The sequence below is a fragment of the Halyomorpha halys genome, unplaced genomic scaffold (assembly GCF_000696795.3).
Source record: "Halyomorpha halys isolate HHAL.00 unplaced genomic scaffold, Hhal_1.1 Scaffold1537.1, whole genome shotgun sequence".
Lineage (NCBI taxonomy): Eukaryota > Metazoa > Arthropoda > Insecta > Hemiptera > Pentatomidae > Halyomorpha > Halyomorpha halys.
In genome coordinates this window covers 94,272-112,309 of record NW_027114184.1, presented here as the reverse complement: position 1 = coordinate 112,309, position 18,038 = coordinate 94,272, and the positions used below count along the sequence as shown (strand labels likewise).

Here is an 18,038-nt window from a genome sequence, read left to right as displayed (position 1 = left end):
TTTCTAATGGATGGCCTTGAAACATATCACATAAAAAAAAAAGAAAAAGAAGAAAGCTTCATTTAATGAAATCATTTACAAATAACAATAGGTACTTAAGTAATACATACAACTAGCCTTTCCACAATTAAACTTAAATCGCATATACCATTTACTATTACCAGAGTAGTCGTTACCAAGTAGCGTGGATGAATATGGAACAAACTTACATATTTCAAATATAAGATCAATAAAAAAGATGGTTTATTACAGCACATAAGTTTAAATGTCATAAGATATAATTCTATTCATTCATTCTACAACTGAAAAAAAAATATATATATATATATATATAAACAAATTTATACTGTTTATTCCACTAATTAAACATAGTCAGAAATATTTTAAAATACAGATAATTAGGAAATGGAAACCTTAGTCACCAAAGACAAAATAATAATGGAAAATGATCAAAACTAAGTTGAGTTGTATGACAGTTGAAAGTAAATAAACAATAGGTATTAGCAAATAACTTTTCCACCACCTCGAATAATTAAATATTAACTAATTATTTAAAAAAAGTTTAATTAACTATAAAAAATATATATTTCAAGACTATGGGAAATGTCATGATCTATTTATATTATGTACATACAAGAAAACATAAAAATTAATGAAATTTTAAAGAAGAAAAGACTGGTTTGATTTTATTTCTCAAGAGGATCTACTACTGTTTTATTTTTAGAATATTTTAGCATATTTAGCAGCATTTGTAGGGAGGGGGGAGGCGATATATTTTTATTATTTCCTAATTCAAACGTTTTTAATATTAAAGTAGTTAATGAAAATGACTTTAATATTTGAAGGAATATAAATGATAAAATTGCTTTATGCCTTCACTTAGCTCAATCATTAGTTGATTTGAAAAAAATAATTGATAGTAATTTCTATCAATAAAACATTTTATTTTTCATCCATATTTAATAAGGAAATTAATTAATTTTAACAAATTTCATCAGATTCTTATGCATATTGACCATTTTTAAATATCCTTTATAAAGATGAATTATCAGTCTTATGAAATTATTTTTGAGTCTACAAATATAATATACAAATGGTTATGATAGCTCAAAATAATGTACATGTTACTATAACATATTACATTATTTATATGAAATAAAAACTACAGATACATTAGGTTCACAATAAGAATAAATAATAAAGAACCATAATGTTGTAACAACAATGCATAGTAGTGTTTTTATATTTATTGTTCTGTGCTTAAGAAAGATAAATTTCCACAATCAAGGTCAATTAAGTACATATGATAACATTTAATGACAGAACAATGGATTTAATCAAGTCTGTAGGAAGCATTCCTTACATGATAAATTTACAATTATCAGCAATAATTTAATTATATTTGTAGATTTGTAATGGCTTACATTAGGCTGAATGCCATCTTAATAAAGAAAATTAAACAAATTAATTATTAGAATTTAATGATCCATAACAATAAGAATCTAATATGATTAATCAATATGTAAGATTATTTAACATAAAATTAAAATAAAAAAAAATTTAAACAGTTTTGTAAGCTAATTGTAAGTACAAAAGTAGCCAAACTTTCAACAATATTAAAATATATACACTTCTTTTTTTTTTCGGAAACAATGAGGAATTAACACAGCCATATATGAAAATTCCTTAAATTCTTATAAATAAAAATAAAAAATACTTTTTAAATTAAGATTTTAATTTATACTAAGACAAATTATAACAGGGACAATTAAACCAAGAATCATTTCTTGAATAAAAAATCATGCAGTATGATTCACGATATGTTTTTTTATTTATGAGAACTTTTTTAGGTAGATGGTGACATAAACAATAACATTAGATTTGGACAAGTAAAAACTTAATATAAAATAATAAAAATATTTTTTAATAAACATTAAGTATATTTATTGCTCATCATATTTATTTTAGGTACTTTTATAATTTTAAATATTTAAATAAATCTTAACAAATAAATTTGAACCTCTATCCATTGAACTTCTATTGTTTGAAAATCTCTTAAGAGGTAATTTTATCAGGGATCATAATTCTATTTCAGGAAAATATAATTAAAAAATATTGAATAAAATTTATGCCTTTCAAACAATTATTTCCATATTAGTAAAATTATTAATGTACATCGGTAATTACATAAAATAAGGAAAAAAGGAGAAATAGAAAAAATCAGAACTAAAGAAATGGAAATATTAAAAAATGTTCAGTATAACTTCATATTGTTTTAAAAACTTTTATATTTCATAAAAATTTATTTAGAGAATTAAAAAAATCAATACATTAATTTGAAAAAATTTCAGCTGTACAATTTTAAAAACTATATGACATGTATGAGTACAAATTTTATTTTCATTACATTTGTTAAAAATAAAATTCTTTTAATTCCAAAAATTTAACTTTAATACTTTTTATATTTACAACATAAAATTAATGCCCGAGATGACTAATTGAAATTTTTATTTTTCAAAAACCTTATAGTTCAATAAGTAGAGGTTCATCTGTAATGTAAAGATTTCATTTAATTTAAATTTGTACTAAAGAAATTTATGACACTTTAAATCATGCCATATTAAACATTGTCTCATAGCTGTAATAAAAAAGTGTTATTTAATTTAAATTTGTACTGAAGAAGTTCATGACATTTTAAATGTTGTCATAATTATCAAACATTCTCTAACAAATATTAGATATTTATACACTAATTGCTTAAGATTTGAGGGCATGATAAAGAAGATATGTTCCATACGATAAGAAATAGTCTTTTAGCGGGACAAGCAAATTTAATTTTTTTTATTAATGATATTGTTCAAGTTTCTTTCATTTTCTACTCTACTTAGTGGATAATAACTCGATGAACAGCAAACAAAACTTGGAATGATATCACAACACATTTATTAATCTTTGATTACAATTAAATTTCTGAGAAGATGGAAAGAAAGCTTTGAACTGAATCTCTTGAATCCCCCTCAAAAACACTACCCTTCCTTCCCACCCAACATCTGTGAAAAACTGTCTAGGGCACATACTGCAACAATGAAAAATTCTTAACTCCACAAAAAACTGAATAATCTGGATTTCGGATATTGTGGATCTGGATTTCGGATATTGTGGATCTGGATAAACAGGATTCTATTGTATAAATCTCAATGTTTCTAATTTACTAATGATAAAACTAATCAACTGATGAATCGATTCAACTAATATTACCAAAAAAGCTTTACTGGATCAATTATCGCTTTATTTAATACAACATAAAATATAATGGAGGATCAGGAGACGTTATAAAATTTTTAAATGTGGATTTTATTTATCAATTTTTTAGAGGTTCATTGTTTTACCAATAATTTTTATTAAATCATAAATCATTTAATGTTATCAGGTTAAAACTGAGTATAAATTTAAGTTAGGTATCATAATGACTATGTTTTACTATACATTGGTATAAACATACTATCCGAATTAATGTCATAGAAAAGACTAATTAAAACCAGGTAGACCAAGTAAAGGTAGACCGAATAAAAACCAAAAAGACTAATTAAAACAATGAATATTGATTTAGATTGGTGCCACTGCCGATAAAAAATCAGAGTGATATGAATTGTAATCATAATTAAAAATACTAAGCACCAAAACGGAAAAAAAAATCTGTTTTACAATAGCTTCAAAATATGAAAATGATATCCAGTTTAAGATTGTGCTTTGGCCTATAGATTGATTAACAAATTATTATTTATTTATATGTTTTTGAAGATGCTGAAAATAAATATAAACGATATTATGATCGTGCACTTGTGTATTGATCCGTTTGAAGTGTTAGGATTTCTGCTCTTAAGAAATATGTTTAAATAAACTGAATTCGCATATAAGTTAAATAACATATAATTTTAATTGCAATTACTAAGGGTTAAGAAGTAATTGTAATCAAGAATCTCAATAACTATTTCAGTAATTATATTGTATAGAATAATTGCAATTACTTTACAGAAGTTCATTAATTGTAATTGTGTCTTACAATTCCTTTGGTGAAATTTTTCTTTAAAACCACTCACTTTTGATGTTTTGGACCATTCAACAGTTTTCTTAGTGTAAATATGGTGCAACGTTGATTTGCAAGGATTCCCTTCTATTATTTTTAGTTTTATGATCTCCTCTGGAGAGATCATGACATGTCATAAACGACCAATAATACTGGTTATGTTTGTCTGTTTTAAAGGTAAGATAAGTAAGAATAGGGAGGAGAGGGTCAGGGTCACACCATTGTCTAGTGGCAGACACTCATTCATTTCCAAAAAAATAACACGGAATCGTCCTTAAGGTTTATGTTTAGATTTTTCAATCATGAAAATATTACCATTATGTAACTATACATGTGGCATTCATAAGATGTATTTATAATAAAATACAGTTAAAAATTGGTCTCTGTTATGAATATAAAAATACCAGAATCAGAAAAATATGGTTTATGAATGTTAAAACTTATTTTAAATTGTTAATTATTAAAGTTAAATTTGGAATGAAATGTGTGGAAATTCCCCAAATATAAATATATCAGTAGTAGCAAATATTCGAAATGGAAAATAAAACCAAGAGTACTTTATGAGACACAAACAATATTTAGTTATTACAATTTTTTTTTTTTTTTTTTAGTAAAAGTTTAGTTGTTAATTTATAATGAATGAACTCAAATTCTAAACAACTAAATTGACACAATTTGGTTCAATAAATTACTTTTTAAAATCAATAAATAATATGTATATACTATATTACTTAAATATAAACAAATGTACAAAGCAATTATGTAAATAAATAAAATTTTCAACTTTAATGACAATAAATATTTATATCTCTTTTAAAAGAATAATTCTATTAACAGATCATAACAACCAAGATAAACAAATCAGGACTTATTTTATAAAATATACAAATATACAGGGCTAATACAAATTATTGAGATTTCTAATAATACCTATTTCACTTTTTAAGGAACAATCGGGCAGTACCAGAAAATGGCTTTACATGAGACTTTGGCCTTTATGAGATAATTTATATAACCTATAATAATAGTCATCAGTAAAGATATAAAAAAAGAATTAAAACACGATCACATAGCCTTAAATCTTACCCTTGAGTGGTAAAGATAACTTTGACTGTCTTTTACCAAATTTAGTGCTAAGATTGAAGATCTTGTATCCTTGGACTCTTTGAATGAAGCCTTCGAAGAATACCTGTCATTACTGACTCACCGAGAAGATTTGATAGAATCCCTTCCAACAGAACAAAAGCGAACCGGGTATTGAGTGAATTGCACTGAAGAAGTGAAAAAACTGAAATAATACCATACCTAGAAGTTTCACTTCCTAAGATATGCTTCAATTCATCTAGAACAGAGAATAAGATTTACTAGAAATTAATTATAATATTTTAAATAATATACATGTTTTTTGCAATCATATACCATTATTAAAATGATGAACACCTTCTTCATGAGAGGTGAGACGGAGAGACGGAGAGAGAGAGGGAGAGGAAGAGAGAGAGGGAGTGAGTGAGTGAGTGAGTGAGTGTGTGTGAGAGAGAGACCATTTTCCCACTATCTCTTATAGGTAGGTGCTGCCAGAGTAAAATTATATCTCTAAAATAACAGCCATAGGAAATTCCTGACTTATTTTCAAACTTTTCTTAACTATGCAAAATTCACAACATTTTCCTGAATGGCAGACACCCTGGACAGAGAAACGTAAATTCAGCCTAGTTTTGTAAAAAAAACTCAGCTCAGAAAAGAAACAAAGATAGCATACCGTTGGCCAATAGTTAATGAGTGACAGGGAATCAATCTCATTCATACCTAAAAGCTATACCATCAAGAGTGAAAGAAAAGTACTATATTTATTAAATTTTTTTTTTTGTCATGTACTTCAATAATTTTTTTTTTACTTATCTTTTGTATATATCTCTATAAATCATAATGGTAACCCACATGTTTCGTTAAAACATTAAAACCCTGGTAAAGACAATAACAATAAACAAATATATTAAAAAAAAAAAAATTAAATACGACTGAGTCCTGATTATTTATTTACTTTATGATATACAAAACAATTCACCATCTATCATTAATTTAACCAAAAGATCTTGAAAAGTAATTATGACAATATAGACTATAACTTTAAATTACATCAATTAATAAAAGATAGAGAGGGGGGAGAGAGAGAGAGAGAGAGAGAGAGAGAGAGAGAGAGAGAGAGAGAGAGAGAGAGAGAGAGAGAGAGAGAGAGAGAGAGAACAAAAAATTAATTGCAAGTAGTGTACCTGAGAGGCTGGATAGTAAAGCAGCTTTTGCAGCAACACGTGTTCTCATTTTTGTAGCATTATCGCGAGGTATAGGAGGTTCTCCTTGCAATCCATGGGGCCATAAAGCATCCCTATAAAAATTTTGATTTTTATCTAACCAGTTTAAAAAAAACTTATCTCATGGAAGGAAACTTATATTACTACTGTATACTAAAAATATCAACATCTACTAAAATTAATAGGATACATAATAGTTACGTTATAAGAAGATCAATAAAATTTAGAAACATTTTTTTTTTTAAATTGAGTTTGATCTTATCTTTACAAGCTGAGTCATAAAATATAACTTGCAAATTGCAAAGACTATAAAGAGGAATGACGACAAGATCAATCAATATTAATGAAACTTTCCCCTTACCAATATTAAGAAATGAACTTAAGTTCAGTTCCTCAGTACTTGATAAGTTTAGAAAAGGACAGATGAATTTATTGACTTCCCAAAGTTACACTAAATCTGTAAATAACCAGAACTTACTTTGTCTGATTAAAATGTATAGGGGGGGTGGCTAATACGGATTGAGTAGTGATAAACATTATTTCAATAATCTTAAGATTAATTATTCCTTTCCAACTTATATTATCTTGTACTGGAATAAATTTAAAAAAAAAAATGGTCAGAGCTGGTGATGACTCGTAACAATATGAGGGAAAGATTTGAAAATGCAATTTAAGTTATATAAAAGAAAGAACATTTTACAGTATTACTATTACACTGCTAACTTTTCGCTATGAAACATGACCATTTCCACAAAGGGAACAAAGAGTAAACAATTAGTATTGAAGAACTTTATAGTATCTTTTTCAAATCCAATAAAAGTAAAGAGCATCATACTTTCTACCATAAATATACTTCTGAAAAGCTCATAACTATGATTACTTTTCCACTAGATTCAAAAATGTCTTTTAAAAAGCTAAAAAAGAACTATCAATATTATAAAAATTACATTGTTCCAATTTGAGTATATGTAGCACCAAAGAATAAATTTAATGGCCATGTTTGTAGCTAAGCTACTATATAACCATATAACAAGATGTGTATAAATTTAAATATCAAATTGATTCGCTTACTTAAACGCTCTGAGGTACGAAGCAACCTTGTGAGGAGAAGTTAGGAGGGCCACAGTGTCTAATATTCTTTTATTAACAATGTCTCCGAACATCGTTCGTACAATCTGACGCAATAAGTTGACTAGTCTTCTCCTCAGCCACTGGGATGATGCTTTCAGCTCAAAAACTTCAGTCATTAGAAGCAAGAGAATCCTTGTAGGAATGTTATCATCACTCTGAAAATAAAACAATAAGCACACTTAAGGATATGTTTGATATTATGTAAAGGTAACTTTTGATAACTAACAGATTAATGACTCATAGATCTATCACTCCTGCACAGTGCTGAGACATGTCTTTAAAAATGAGATAAGACTGAAAATATATAAGGCATGTCCTTCGTTTATATAGTCATTACTAGAGACTGGATATTGGATATTTGTGCAATCGCATCTTTTATCCTCTAGCTTCAAATTCAGCCAAACCTCAACAGAGTTTTGAATCATAAAAAGGATGTTCTATTGACACTAGTTTTACATTGCATGTTTTGGGGTTATTGCGGAAATTGGCACATTTTGTGGATTTTCTGCTAGAAATTGCATTTTTGTTAATTGTTTGAGTTTTTACTATGAAATCACTGTTTAAATTTACAAATTTGTCTGTGATTCTTGAAAAAAAAATCAAATTACTGATGTCATGAAACAAATAATTAATATTCAATTAAATAATATATGTTACATCTCATATAATACATTACATTATTTTTATCTCGGAAAATAGAGCCAAACCAAAATCCATCTGATTGATGCTTACTGTAATACTATTAAGTTCTTAAGCTTAAATTATATTTAAATAAAAGAAATAATCTTGACTTTAAGAACAAGATATATCAAAAGTAATTTCGATAACAGTTATTACCATTACCCCAATACCAGTTGTAATCATAAATGCTCCAAATTTGAACAAGGAAGATTATTTTAATTCTACCTAAAGACTTTGGTGTCACCAGGAGATCATTCTAAACACAAACAATTTTAAAAATGCAGGTTTTATAGACGTACTTATGATAATCTTTTATTAATTTTATAGCTCAAGATGGTCTTATAATTTCAGACTTACCCATTTTTGTAATTTACACACACCTTTGTAACAGCAGATTTAGATTTGAAAAAAAAAATATTTGGATTGACATTTTTTGATAAATTGGAATATAATGATTCCAAAACAACTAAATATTTTTCCTCTATCTTCATAAATGTTCACGATATAGGCATATGGACCTTTAATCAGTCATTATTTTGAAAAACAAAGATAGAGGATTCAGAGGATCATTCTGAGATACAAGAAATATCAGGTAAGTATTAGAAAGAATTAAGGAACAACTTACACTTCCGACAGAAAATTCTCTAAAGTAATTAATTCAATTTTGATGATTAACACAATTTGTAATATAAATGTTTATTTCATTCTTTCCTAAAAAAGGATCATGGAAAATACAAAATGCAATAACAAAATAAGCATTCCATGATGTAAAAGAGAGCCAAATATCAGCAACATCAAAAATTTTATTAACAAACATAATTACTTCAATATCAATTGAGGCTGAAACTTTTCCTGTTTCTTCTCTCGTGGTCTTGACTTGAAGCACACGACTGAGACCATCTACCACACCATCAACTGAAGACATTAAAGAGTCAGGTACAGTTCGCACAGCCTGCATTGAAAATCGAAATAATGAGTCCAGCTGAAAAAGAAAGATATCATGAAATTAATTAATCATTAATTTTATAATATAACAAATATTTAAACAATTTTATGTTCACATTACATCCATTTATAAACTAGTTCTATATTAAATGTTCTTACTGTTTTTGATATATGAGCTTCAGGTCGATATTCACCACGTTGAAGGAAAGTTGAAACCAAAGCAGTGAGGCCTGGCTTACTAGCTAACAACGAAGGCTGCGTAATACAAATGAGGTAGTTATTCAGACCAATCATTCTCCTTTCTAAAGTTTTTCTTTCCATATTGTGGAATGTTTTCTTTCCGGGGAATGTTAATTTAGAAAGTTCAGGATACTATCAGGAAAAATAAAGAAAGTAAATTTCATAAATTATAATTAAAATAAACCTTTCTTTTAGATAAATATATTTTTACAAAATTGTGCAAAAATGAAAACGATGTGTACCTTTTCTTTTATTTTGGTGTGCAAATCATGAAAGTCTGAATATCTCCTATAAACATGCCAGCTGTCACGGTGGCCATTCTCATATTTCTTCACAACAGACACAGCATACATTCCGAATGTCTTACCTTTTTCATGAACAAGGCCTGAGTAATGTAAAATAACAATTAATTATGCATCCAGATTAAATGGAAAGTTTATACAAATGGAAAGATTTACCTAAAAAGCATACCTGTTTCTATAATTTCTGCATGTAAAGAGAATGGTCCTGAAGCTTTAGGTTCCGATCCATGGTGTACAGGGCTTCCACCGTTTTCAGTATCAGCACTGTCTAAAAATTCAAATATAGATTGTAAGTTATACCATCATCATCAAATTCATAAACATTTCTTATAACCTTATTTGTAAAATAACAAGTCACTATAAGATATGTTATATAAGATAGCTAGGTCACCTAAAAGACATAACAAAATGCAGTAATCAGAAAATTAATTGGAATCTAATTCTGGAACGGCCATTTAGTAATCTCTGTGGGTTTGAAGTATTATTTCATTTGGTTGAAAGGTTTCTAGACAGCTAGTGATAGTGGATAGTAACTGTTCTCATAATGAAGCTATTGACAATAGAGCCATGGTTCAAATCACATAACTGTCAGCAGTATTACTGAAAATCATTTTTTTACTTTGCATTGGCAGCTATGATTGCCTAACAAAGTGATATTTTTCTACTAATTGGTTGATATGTCATTTGTAGATTTCAAAAATGTGGCATAAGTAGAGAAATGTTTACTCAAAGTGGAGACATTTTGATTTTTATGAGAAAAAAAGTGGTTTAGTTAGAAATTCTTCTTTAAAAAAACATATGACGACAACAGAATGAGACATAAAAGTGAGGTTGAAGGCACGGCTTTACATTTTTGGTAAAATATTCCTCTTTTAATTACTGAATAGACAGTAAATGTCTTTTAATTTTAACCTTCATTAGCCCCCCATAACCATTACATTGTTTTATCCTTCTTCAGATTGAGCAACATGAATCTTTAGTGGAAACTGAGAATAAAATAGTCAAATTATATATCAGCCTGATCAGGAACTAAATTGTAAAAGATATATAATATAATAAAAATAATATATATTTTTTAAAATAATACTAGGATCAAATCTTAATACATGTATTAATAAATTAACCAATTCTTGAGCTAACAGCAAGTTCAATTTAGATTATAAATAATGGGATCTGAAGACACTTACTCGTATGTGGAATGATGAATTCTGGTAAGCTAGCAGTATCAGAGTTCAAGCTAACCTCATCAAGTGAGCCAGTATCTTCTTCATCCGACCTTTCAGCTTTCACTAGATCCAATTCCGCAAGCAATTTCACATACAAAGGAGAAGCTCGGAAGCCATTCAAAAATTTTTCATCATTCTATAAAATAATAATGAACTAATGAAAAAAAGAAAGAAAAAAAGAATACCTTAGATCCATAAAGGATTTAAAATTTTATAAACCAGTGAAGAATATAAGCATTAATGAGTTTTAAATCTAAACTGTTTTCGTTTATAGAGAAAATTTAATATTCTTAAATTATTTTTAATTTCTCTTTCTTTAAATGAATAAATCTAATTTTTCTGCACTAAGTAGCAGGAGATCCTTAAGAAACAAACTGAAAGAGAACTCAAGATGGATGGAAAACATAAGCAAGCATGGCCTTAGCAGCAAGTTGGAACAGAAAGTATTAAGAAACTCAGGGTGTGATAAGTGGAGATAAATCTCAACGTGACTTATTGGCATCAGAACCAGACTGGAACTAACTGGGACTTGGTGGTGTGGTGGCAGATCAAGAAGTGAGGTTTCCAGGTAGATGAACAGATTCCACCTCCCAAGATGGGGTAAATTTGATTTTAAAGCAAATGATTACAAAATCTACTGGTAGAGAGGTCGATATAACTAAGTATTTACTTAACACCACTATTTCAGCATAAATTTTTTTTTTTGGTATATTGGGCAGAAAAAGAAGAGATTTCCTCACTAAAATATATAATTGAACATTGACAACTATGATAGAAACTATAGACAGAAAAATAATACAGCCACAGTTATGTTGAACATAAAATGGTAAAAATAAAAAAAAAAAATGAAACACACATATCATATCAATATATATATATATTACCTGTATTCGTTCATAAACTGCTCCCTGAACTTCATCAAACCAATTTTCATTAGGTTTCTCAGTTCTAATCTTTTGGTGAAGCCTTCTCACAATACCCTCATCAATCTGAAGTCTTGTTGAAGACTAAAAATAAGATATACAAGGTAATAATAATACTAAATAATAAGAGGAGGTAAATTCAAAATAATTAACTAAATAATGATTTTAAAACATTATATTGCACTTTTAACTTTTTTGGTCAAAGAAGGAAAATTTAAGTATTTTCTAAATTAGATAAATTAATGGTGAAAGTACTCTATCACAATCAAATGAAGAAAATGCAAAAAATGTTCCAACAAATAACTGGTCAAAAACTTCAACTACAAAAAGAAATAAATATTAATCTTGACTTACAATGAAAGAGGATTTGTGTATAAAGAAAATGGACTGAAGTCCTATTCCATTATGAAATATAATTTCATATTATTATAAAGTAGTAAATTAATGCTGCAGTATTAACTGCAACTGAGGTTAAGCAGCTAACATTATCAGACCAGAATATCATAAATAAAAATGGAAAACGAAGTACCAACTATTTTTAATGAAGATCATACAGGTTATTAAAAATATAACAATTTTAGTTGATAAAACATTTTGGAACAAAATATTATACTTTTTTTTTTAAAATTATAATTAGAGATCGGATTTTCTAGCAAATTCAGTTTTTGTTCCCTAGCTCCGAATTCTTTGGAACCTCAAAAGAAATTTGAATCATGGAAAAGACATTAAACTAACAGTAATTCTATGTTATATAGTAATAGCATGATTTGAGCAAAATTGCATGTTTAGAGGTTTTACTGCACAATATTCCACGATTTGATTTTAATAAATTTCATTTAATGCTTGTACTTACTTCCTCTAATTATGTATCCATATATTTATTTATTTTTTCCTTATTTAATTTATGGTTTAGAAATAACAAACACTGAGGTAAAGTAATGCATTGATTAATATATCATGAGTCAAATTCAACCAAACAAAAAAAGAACAAGTAAACACAAGTGTTAAATATTCTTGTGATAGTATTAACTATCACAAGAATATTCACTATCTTGTGATAGTAGTAACTTGGGGTAACTGTGAAACAGTCCCTCAAAAATAAGCTTGTTATTGTTCAAACTTGGATTCACAATCCTTCATTTTTCTGTCTGACTTCTTTAGTAGTAATTTTAAAATTTTTAAAAAATGCTGACAGTGAATATACCGATATATTTGTGATGAAACTTTTCCACATTGACTTATTACTTATTAGTATTTTGGTTAGTACTATATTCGTATGTAAAAAAATTATTGGAATACTAAGCGGAAGAACATGCTATGACAAATATTAGAGGAAATAAAAAGGGAATTTTGCTAGAAAGAATATTTTGAAATACTCCTTTCAACATAGTACCTAGTAATTAAGTAATTTTCAATAACTTAAAATTGAGTTAGTCTTAAGAAGCTGAAAATAGGATTCCAGTCTTCATAATAGGAATATAAAATAATTTAATACAATTGATTTCTTTAATGATGGACAAAATTATAGGTTTTTTATCAGAGAAATTAATTTTTTTATGTATGTTTGCATCAATGCAGACAGTATTTATTGAATTCAATTTAATTCAAACAAGTTTAGATAAGCTTTCCATTTATTTATAACATAAATTGAATAATAAAGTTGATCGTCACAGGATTTGGGTGTTTAATACACCTTTTGGGTTTTTACTGTACAATTTTGTTTTTTTTACTGCATATTTCGGGTTTTTTGCAGCACAAACATCCGGTATCTAATTATAATCAATTAACAAATCAGCATAATAAAAAATCAACAATACCTGATCGGATAAATATTGCTGGTATATTGTGGCTGCTGCTTCTGCAACCCTATCCAATGTTTGACGTTGGGCGGAATACTGTTCGGCCAGCAAGACATCAGTTTTATCAAAACTATGTTGTGACATGTCTGAAAGCTGTTGTTCAGTTGATGCTTTCCATCCTAGTTTTGAATAAATATTTAAGTTCAAGGTTGAATCAAAGTATAACTGACTTAGGAAATATATTTTCTTTATAAATGGTAAATATTTAATTTGAAAATACATGATAATTTAATTTTGATGTTGTTTTGAATAACTTGTTAATTTTTAAAGTTAAACAATGATTTCATTTATTAACAAATAAAAACTAACAGCTAGTGCTATTGGCCATAAACACTTAATCAAGTTACCTTCTATGTTGAGGTAAAAACAAAGATAACCATGAGCTCCAATACTTGTCATGTAATCCATAAAGTGAGACAGGGCAAGGTTATTCTTTAGGAGGACATCAAGCGGTAACTGGAAAAGTTTTGTTGAGCCCAAAAGCAATTTAGAATAATCTGGTGTTGTATCTGAAAATAAGAAAAAAATAAAATATAATTATATTCAAAATAACATTATTTCAGTGTGTCAAGATATAATAGAGTAATTGAATGGTAACATGTATTTATATTATTAGCTACATATTTAACATTCCAAAGTAGGAAATAAGGCAACGTATTTTAACACATTACTTATTCATTTATTAATTAAGAAGTATGATTATTCTATACTATAAACTATCTTAAGCTTACTCTTTCTGATAGCTTAGTATAGTAATGATCAAAGTTTTCTAGTAGCAAGAGGACTGAAATAAGAAACTTAGCTTGTATATGACTCATTGAAAAATATAAAAAAAAACACTAAAATTTGACAATTCTTTAATACTAATGTGATAAATAAAGCTATATCTGAATCTCATTACCGCAGCTTTACACCTTGAAGAAAAAGAAGATTATAAGAAACTCTATGGTAAGATATGACAATAATGATAAAATACATGATCCTTAACTTTATAAATAAAGGAGAATGATAAAAATTGTATTAATTAAAATTTCTCAGATGAAGAAATCTCACTCAATCTTCTATCAGTAGTCCTTCTACAATTCACTTAAGGCCTTTATTTATTTTTTACCATTTTGAATGGTCTTTGATCAAGAACTCTTTTCGCAGATAAAATAAGAGATTTTTAAAACTTTACTTTCAGAATAATTTAAAATTTAGTAAGCAAAATGAATTTGCACAAGCCCTTAACTGATGTAAGAAGCTTAAAAAATGAATATAAAATAAAAAAAAACATTATCACAGTATCAAATTACAGTCAGCACAATGATTCAAAAAAACAAATAGATTAAAAACATCATTATTTGTAACAAAAGGAAGACAATCAGGGTGCAGTCAAAGAAAAAAACTCAAATAATCATAAAACTATTTAATATGAGCCAATATTTCACCCTACATTGCAGGGTTTCATCAGGGCTGCAGATGGAAGGCGAGCCCAAAGAACTAGTTGGATCATAATAAATAGTTTTATCACTATTTGAGTTTATTCATTTGACCGCACCCAGACTATCTTCCTTTTATCATCATCAATCTTCCATCATTATTTATAGTCCAAAAATGTGAGCTACCCTTAAAAGAGGGTATGTCTAAGCCTAGATAAAGACTACTTATTATTTTATTGTAATAATTGCCAATAAATGAATAATTAAAAAAATAAACAAAATACATAAAATGTTGACTGTCATAGTTAGCATCATTTCTTGAATTTCTGCAATTGTGAACATAATAATGATTGATCTAAACTTATACTAACTTGTATCTTCCCCTTCTTGGAGGCGAGAAATTCTTGCTTCCACAAGTTTATTTAAATAAATCAAAGATGATAATTGTAGTTTAACTAAAGCTTCCGATTCCCCTCCTTTGTCCCTAGACCTCTGTAAATAAAGAATTTTTATGAGATAATCTATTAAAGAACCGACAGAATATGGGAAAAACTTAAGATACTTTAATTAAATGTAAAATACGGCTAAAGGTAAGTGAAATACAGTTATAGTTTTTTCATCATAACTCTGGACTCGCCATGGACACTCCCTCGCTTCTGACCCTTGAACATATTGCTGCTCAATGACCTCCTTGATTCCATTATCTCTTTATTCCCAATAACATTATATTTATAAAGAAATAAGTATATCTCTTTCCATTGCTCTCACTCTGGAAAAAAATTCCTTAAATTCTTTTTTCCTTGAACTTATACTATCCTCATCTTCATCATTTCATTGTTGAGACTGAAACAAAATCTTCCCTTCCCTTTTTGGATCTCCTTATCATAAGAAATAATTATGGCTCCTTATTCACTGACTTGAACGACAAACCTACTAACTCAGGTGGACTCTAGAACAACTTCTCCCAGCATCCTTACCATAAAAAAATCAATGTTGCAAAAAACGTTATACACTGATGGCTTTCCTTATCTGATTCCAACACTAAAAACTAATATTCACAATATTAAGACATCTTACTTTCAAACAATTTCCCACCTAACACCATATATAAGATCTTAAGAATCTTACATAAACCTTATTATTACACCTATCTCTCCTTCTCCTAACACTCAAAAACCACTTCTGAATATCTTTCTATAGATCCCTCCCACATGTCCCCATTCTACGAGAATGTTGGATACCCCTTATTCTACTCCATACTGAAATTCTGCCTATGTAGGTGAAACCAAAAACCACCTCAAAATTCGTATTCCTCAACATAAATTATCCATAACTTTCCACAACCCATCCACCTCCAAACCCTTTGAACATACCCTAACACTTAATTAATTCTTTGACTTTGATAATACTTCTATTCTAGTCACTGTTCCTAACTAGTAACAAATTTATTTAGAGCCCCATCCAATAAACCATTTTAATTTCTAATTGTTGTTTACGATAACATTTTTGTGATTGGAAAGAGAGATGGTAGTAGGAAAACCCAAGTCCACTCTGGATACTTAAAAAAGAAACTCAAGGACATTTTATGTTTGTTTACTAAATATAACCATATCTATAATCGGATAGGAATGACACACAAATTAAAGTGTTATTTTATTTAATTTATTTTCATTCAATTGTATGGAGTTATAAAACCATAATGTCAAAATGTTTTTTCAGCTGTTTCGGTAGTTTCTGTGGTCTACAAATTGAGTCTATATTATAAATAATACTAGTAATTCTAATATCAAAATGAGCATAATTATTGCTAAATCATTTTAGCAATCTTTAAAGAGTAACCAGTCAATTCTTCATCAGTTTTACAAAAGCAGTGCTAATGCTGGCAACTGATAAAAAAGTTAAATAGAAAAAGACAGAAGTAATTTAGATTTTAGTTGGAGATTGGGATTTATTTATATGCTTTACAATAAAATATGCCCTGAGTAACAACTTAACCTAAGAAAACAAAAAGTACTATTGCAGAAGGCAGTCCCAAAGGAATTTGTGAAAATCTAGTCAAGTATTTTTAAAAATAAAATGGATATTTTCTTTTAAATCTGACAATTGTTAGAACTTTTTCGTTGAAATATCACATATAAACAAAAAACATACTGACAACAAAACTTAAATCTCAATTTTCAATAAGTGGAATTTACTATTTTTTGGAACTTACGAATTAAATTATTTTAATATAATAATAATCATAAAATCATACTAACAAGAGTACAAATTTCTTTATTGAGGATATCTCTAGTTGCATTCAATTCTTCAATATTGTCACTTGCTCTCAATACATCAAGAAACATTTCTGATGTTACAGGAATATCTTTACACTAAAAAAAAAAACAAAAACTAAATCAATAGGTGATACTAAATAACTTTATTGATTAATTCAAAAATTAAAGTTAGACAACTAGACTACCATTTAAAGTTTAAATATAAAATAAGTATGTTACCTTTTAAAGATAAATGAATATTGAAAATCTATCAACAATACAACAATAACAATGCTTAGACACAATGATTTGATGGCAGAGTGATCAACAATTGCAGCCTATAAACTTCAATTCTACTCTGTTGAAACTCTAAACTACAGGATCAAACGTGACATCCCTCAGTCTCTATCCTCTGATATTAGCAGAAGGGTTTAGTGCTCATTACCTAATCTAATCCAACTTTCCATACCTTTGTCGCTTATTTTTTATTTAAATTATACTAACCGGATAAGACATAGTATAATCATCTAAATCCTTGAGTTGATTCATCTTTGTTAATATATATATATATATAGGGTGTTTTTTTAAGCCCGATAGAACTTGAAATTGTAAAAAATAACACAAAAAATTAAATTGTAATCAAAATTTTTTTTTTATTC

General features: G+C 27.7%; 1 protein-coding gene across 3 annotated transcripts in view; it reads right to left on the bottom strand.

Annotated features, from left to right (window-relative positions):
* The window catches only part of LOC106689968 (sorting nexin-13), a 27,596-nt gene continuing 9,558 nt past the window's right edge, over positions 1 to 18,038 (bottom strand). For all 3 annotated transcript variants that reach the window (XM_014435202.3, XM_014435200.3, XM_067051442.1), the window contains 13 exons: positions 17,383 to 17,496; positions 15,496 to 15,616; positions 14,051 to 14,212; positions 13,662 to 13,822; positions 11,806 to 11,928; positions 10,883 to 11,057; positions 9,865 to 9,963; positions 9,636 to 9,778; positions 9,313 to 9,525; positions 9,032 to 9,190; positions 7,468 to 7,682; positions 6,358 to 6,470; positions 1 to 5,429 (listed from right to left, as the gene is read on the bottom strand). In XM_014435202.3, coding sequence (XP_014290688.1) covers positions 5,221 to 5,429; positions 6,358 to 6,470; positions 7,468 to 7,682; positions 9,032 to 9,190; positions 9,313 to 9,525; positions 9,636 to 9,778; positions 9,865 to 9,963; positions 10,883 to 11,057; positions 11,806 to 11,928; positions 13,662 to 13,822; positions 14,051 to 14,212; positions 15,496 to 15,616; positions 17,383 to 17,496 — 2,007 coding nt within the window. In that variant the 3' untranslated portion in view covers positions 1 to 5,220. The remainder of the gene's footprint in view (positions 5,430 to 6,357; positions 6,471 to 7,467; positions 7,683 to 9,031; positions 9,191 to 9,312; positions 9,526 to 9,635; positions 9,779 to 9,864; positions 9,964 to 10,882; positions 11,058 to 11,805; positions 11,929 to 13,661; positions 13,823 to 14,050; positions 14,213 to 15,495; positions 15,617 to 17,382; positions 17,497 to 18,038) is intronic.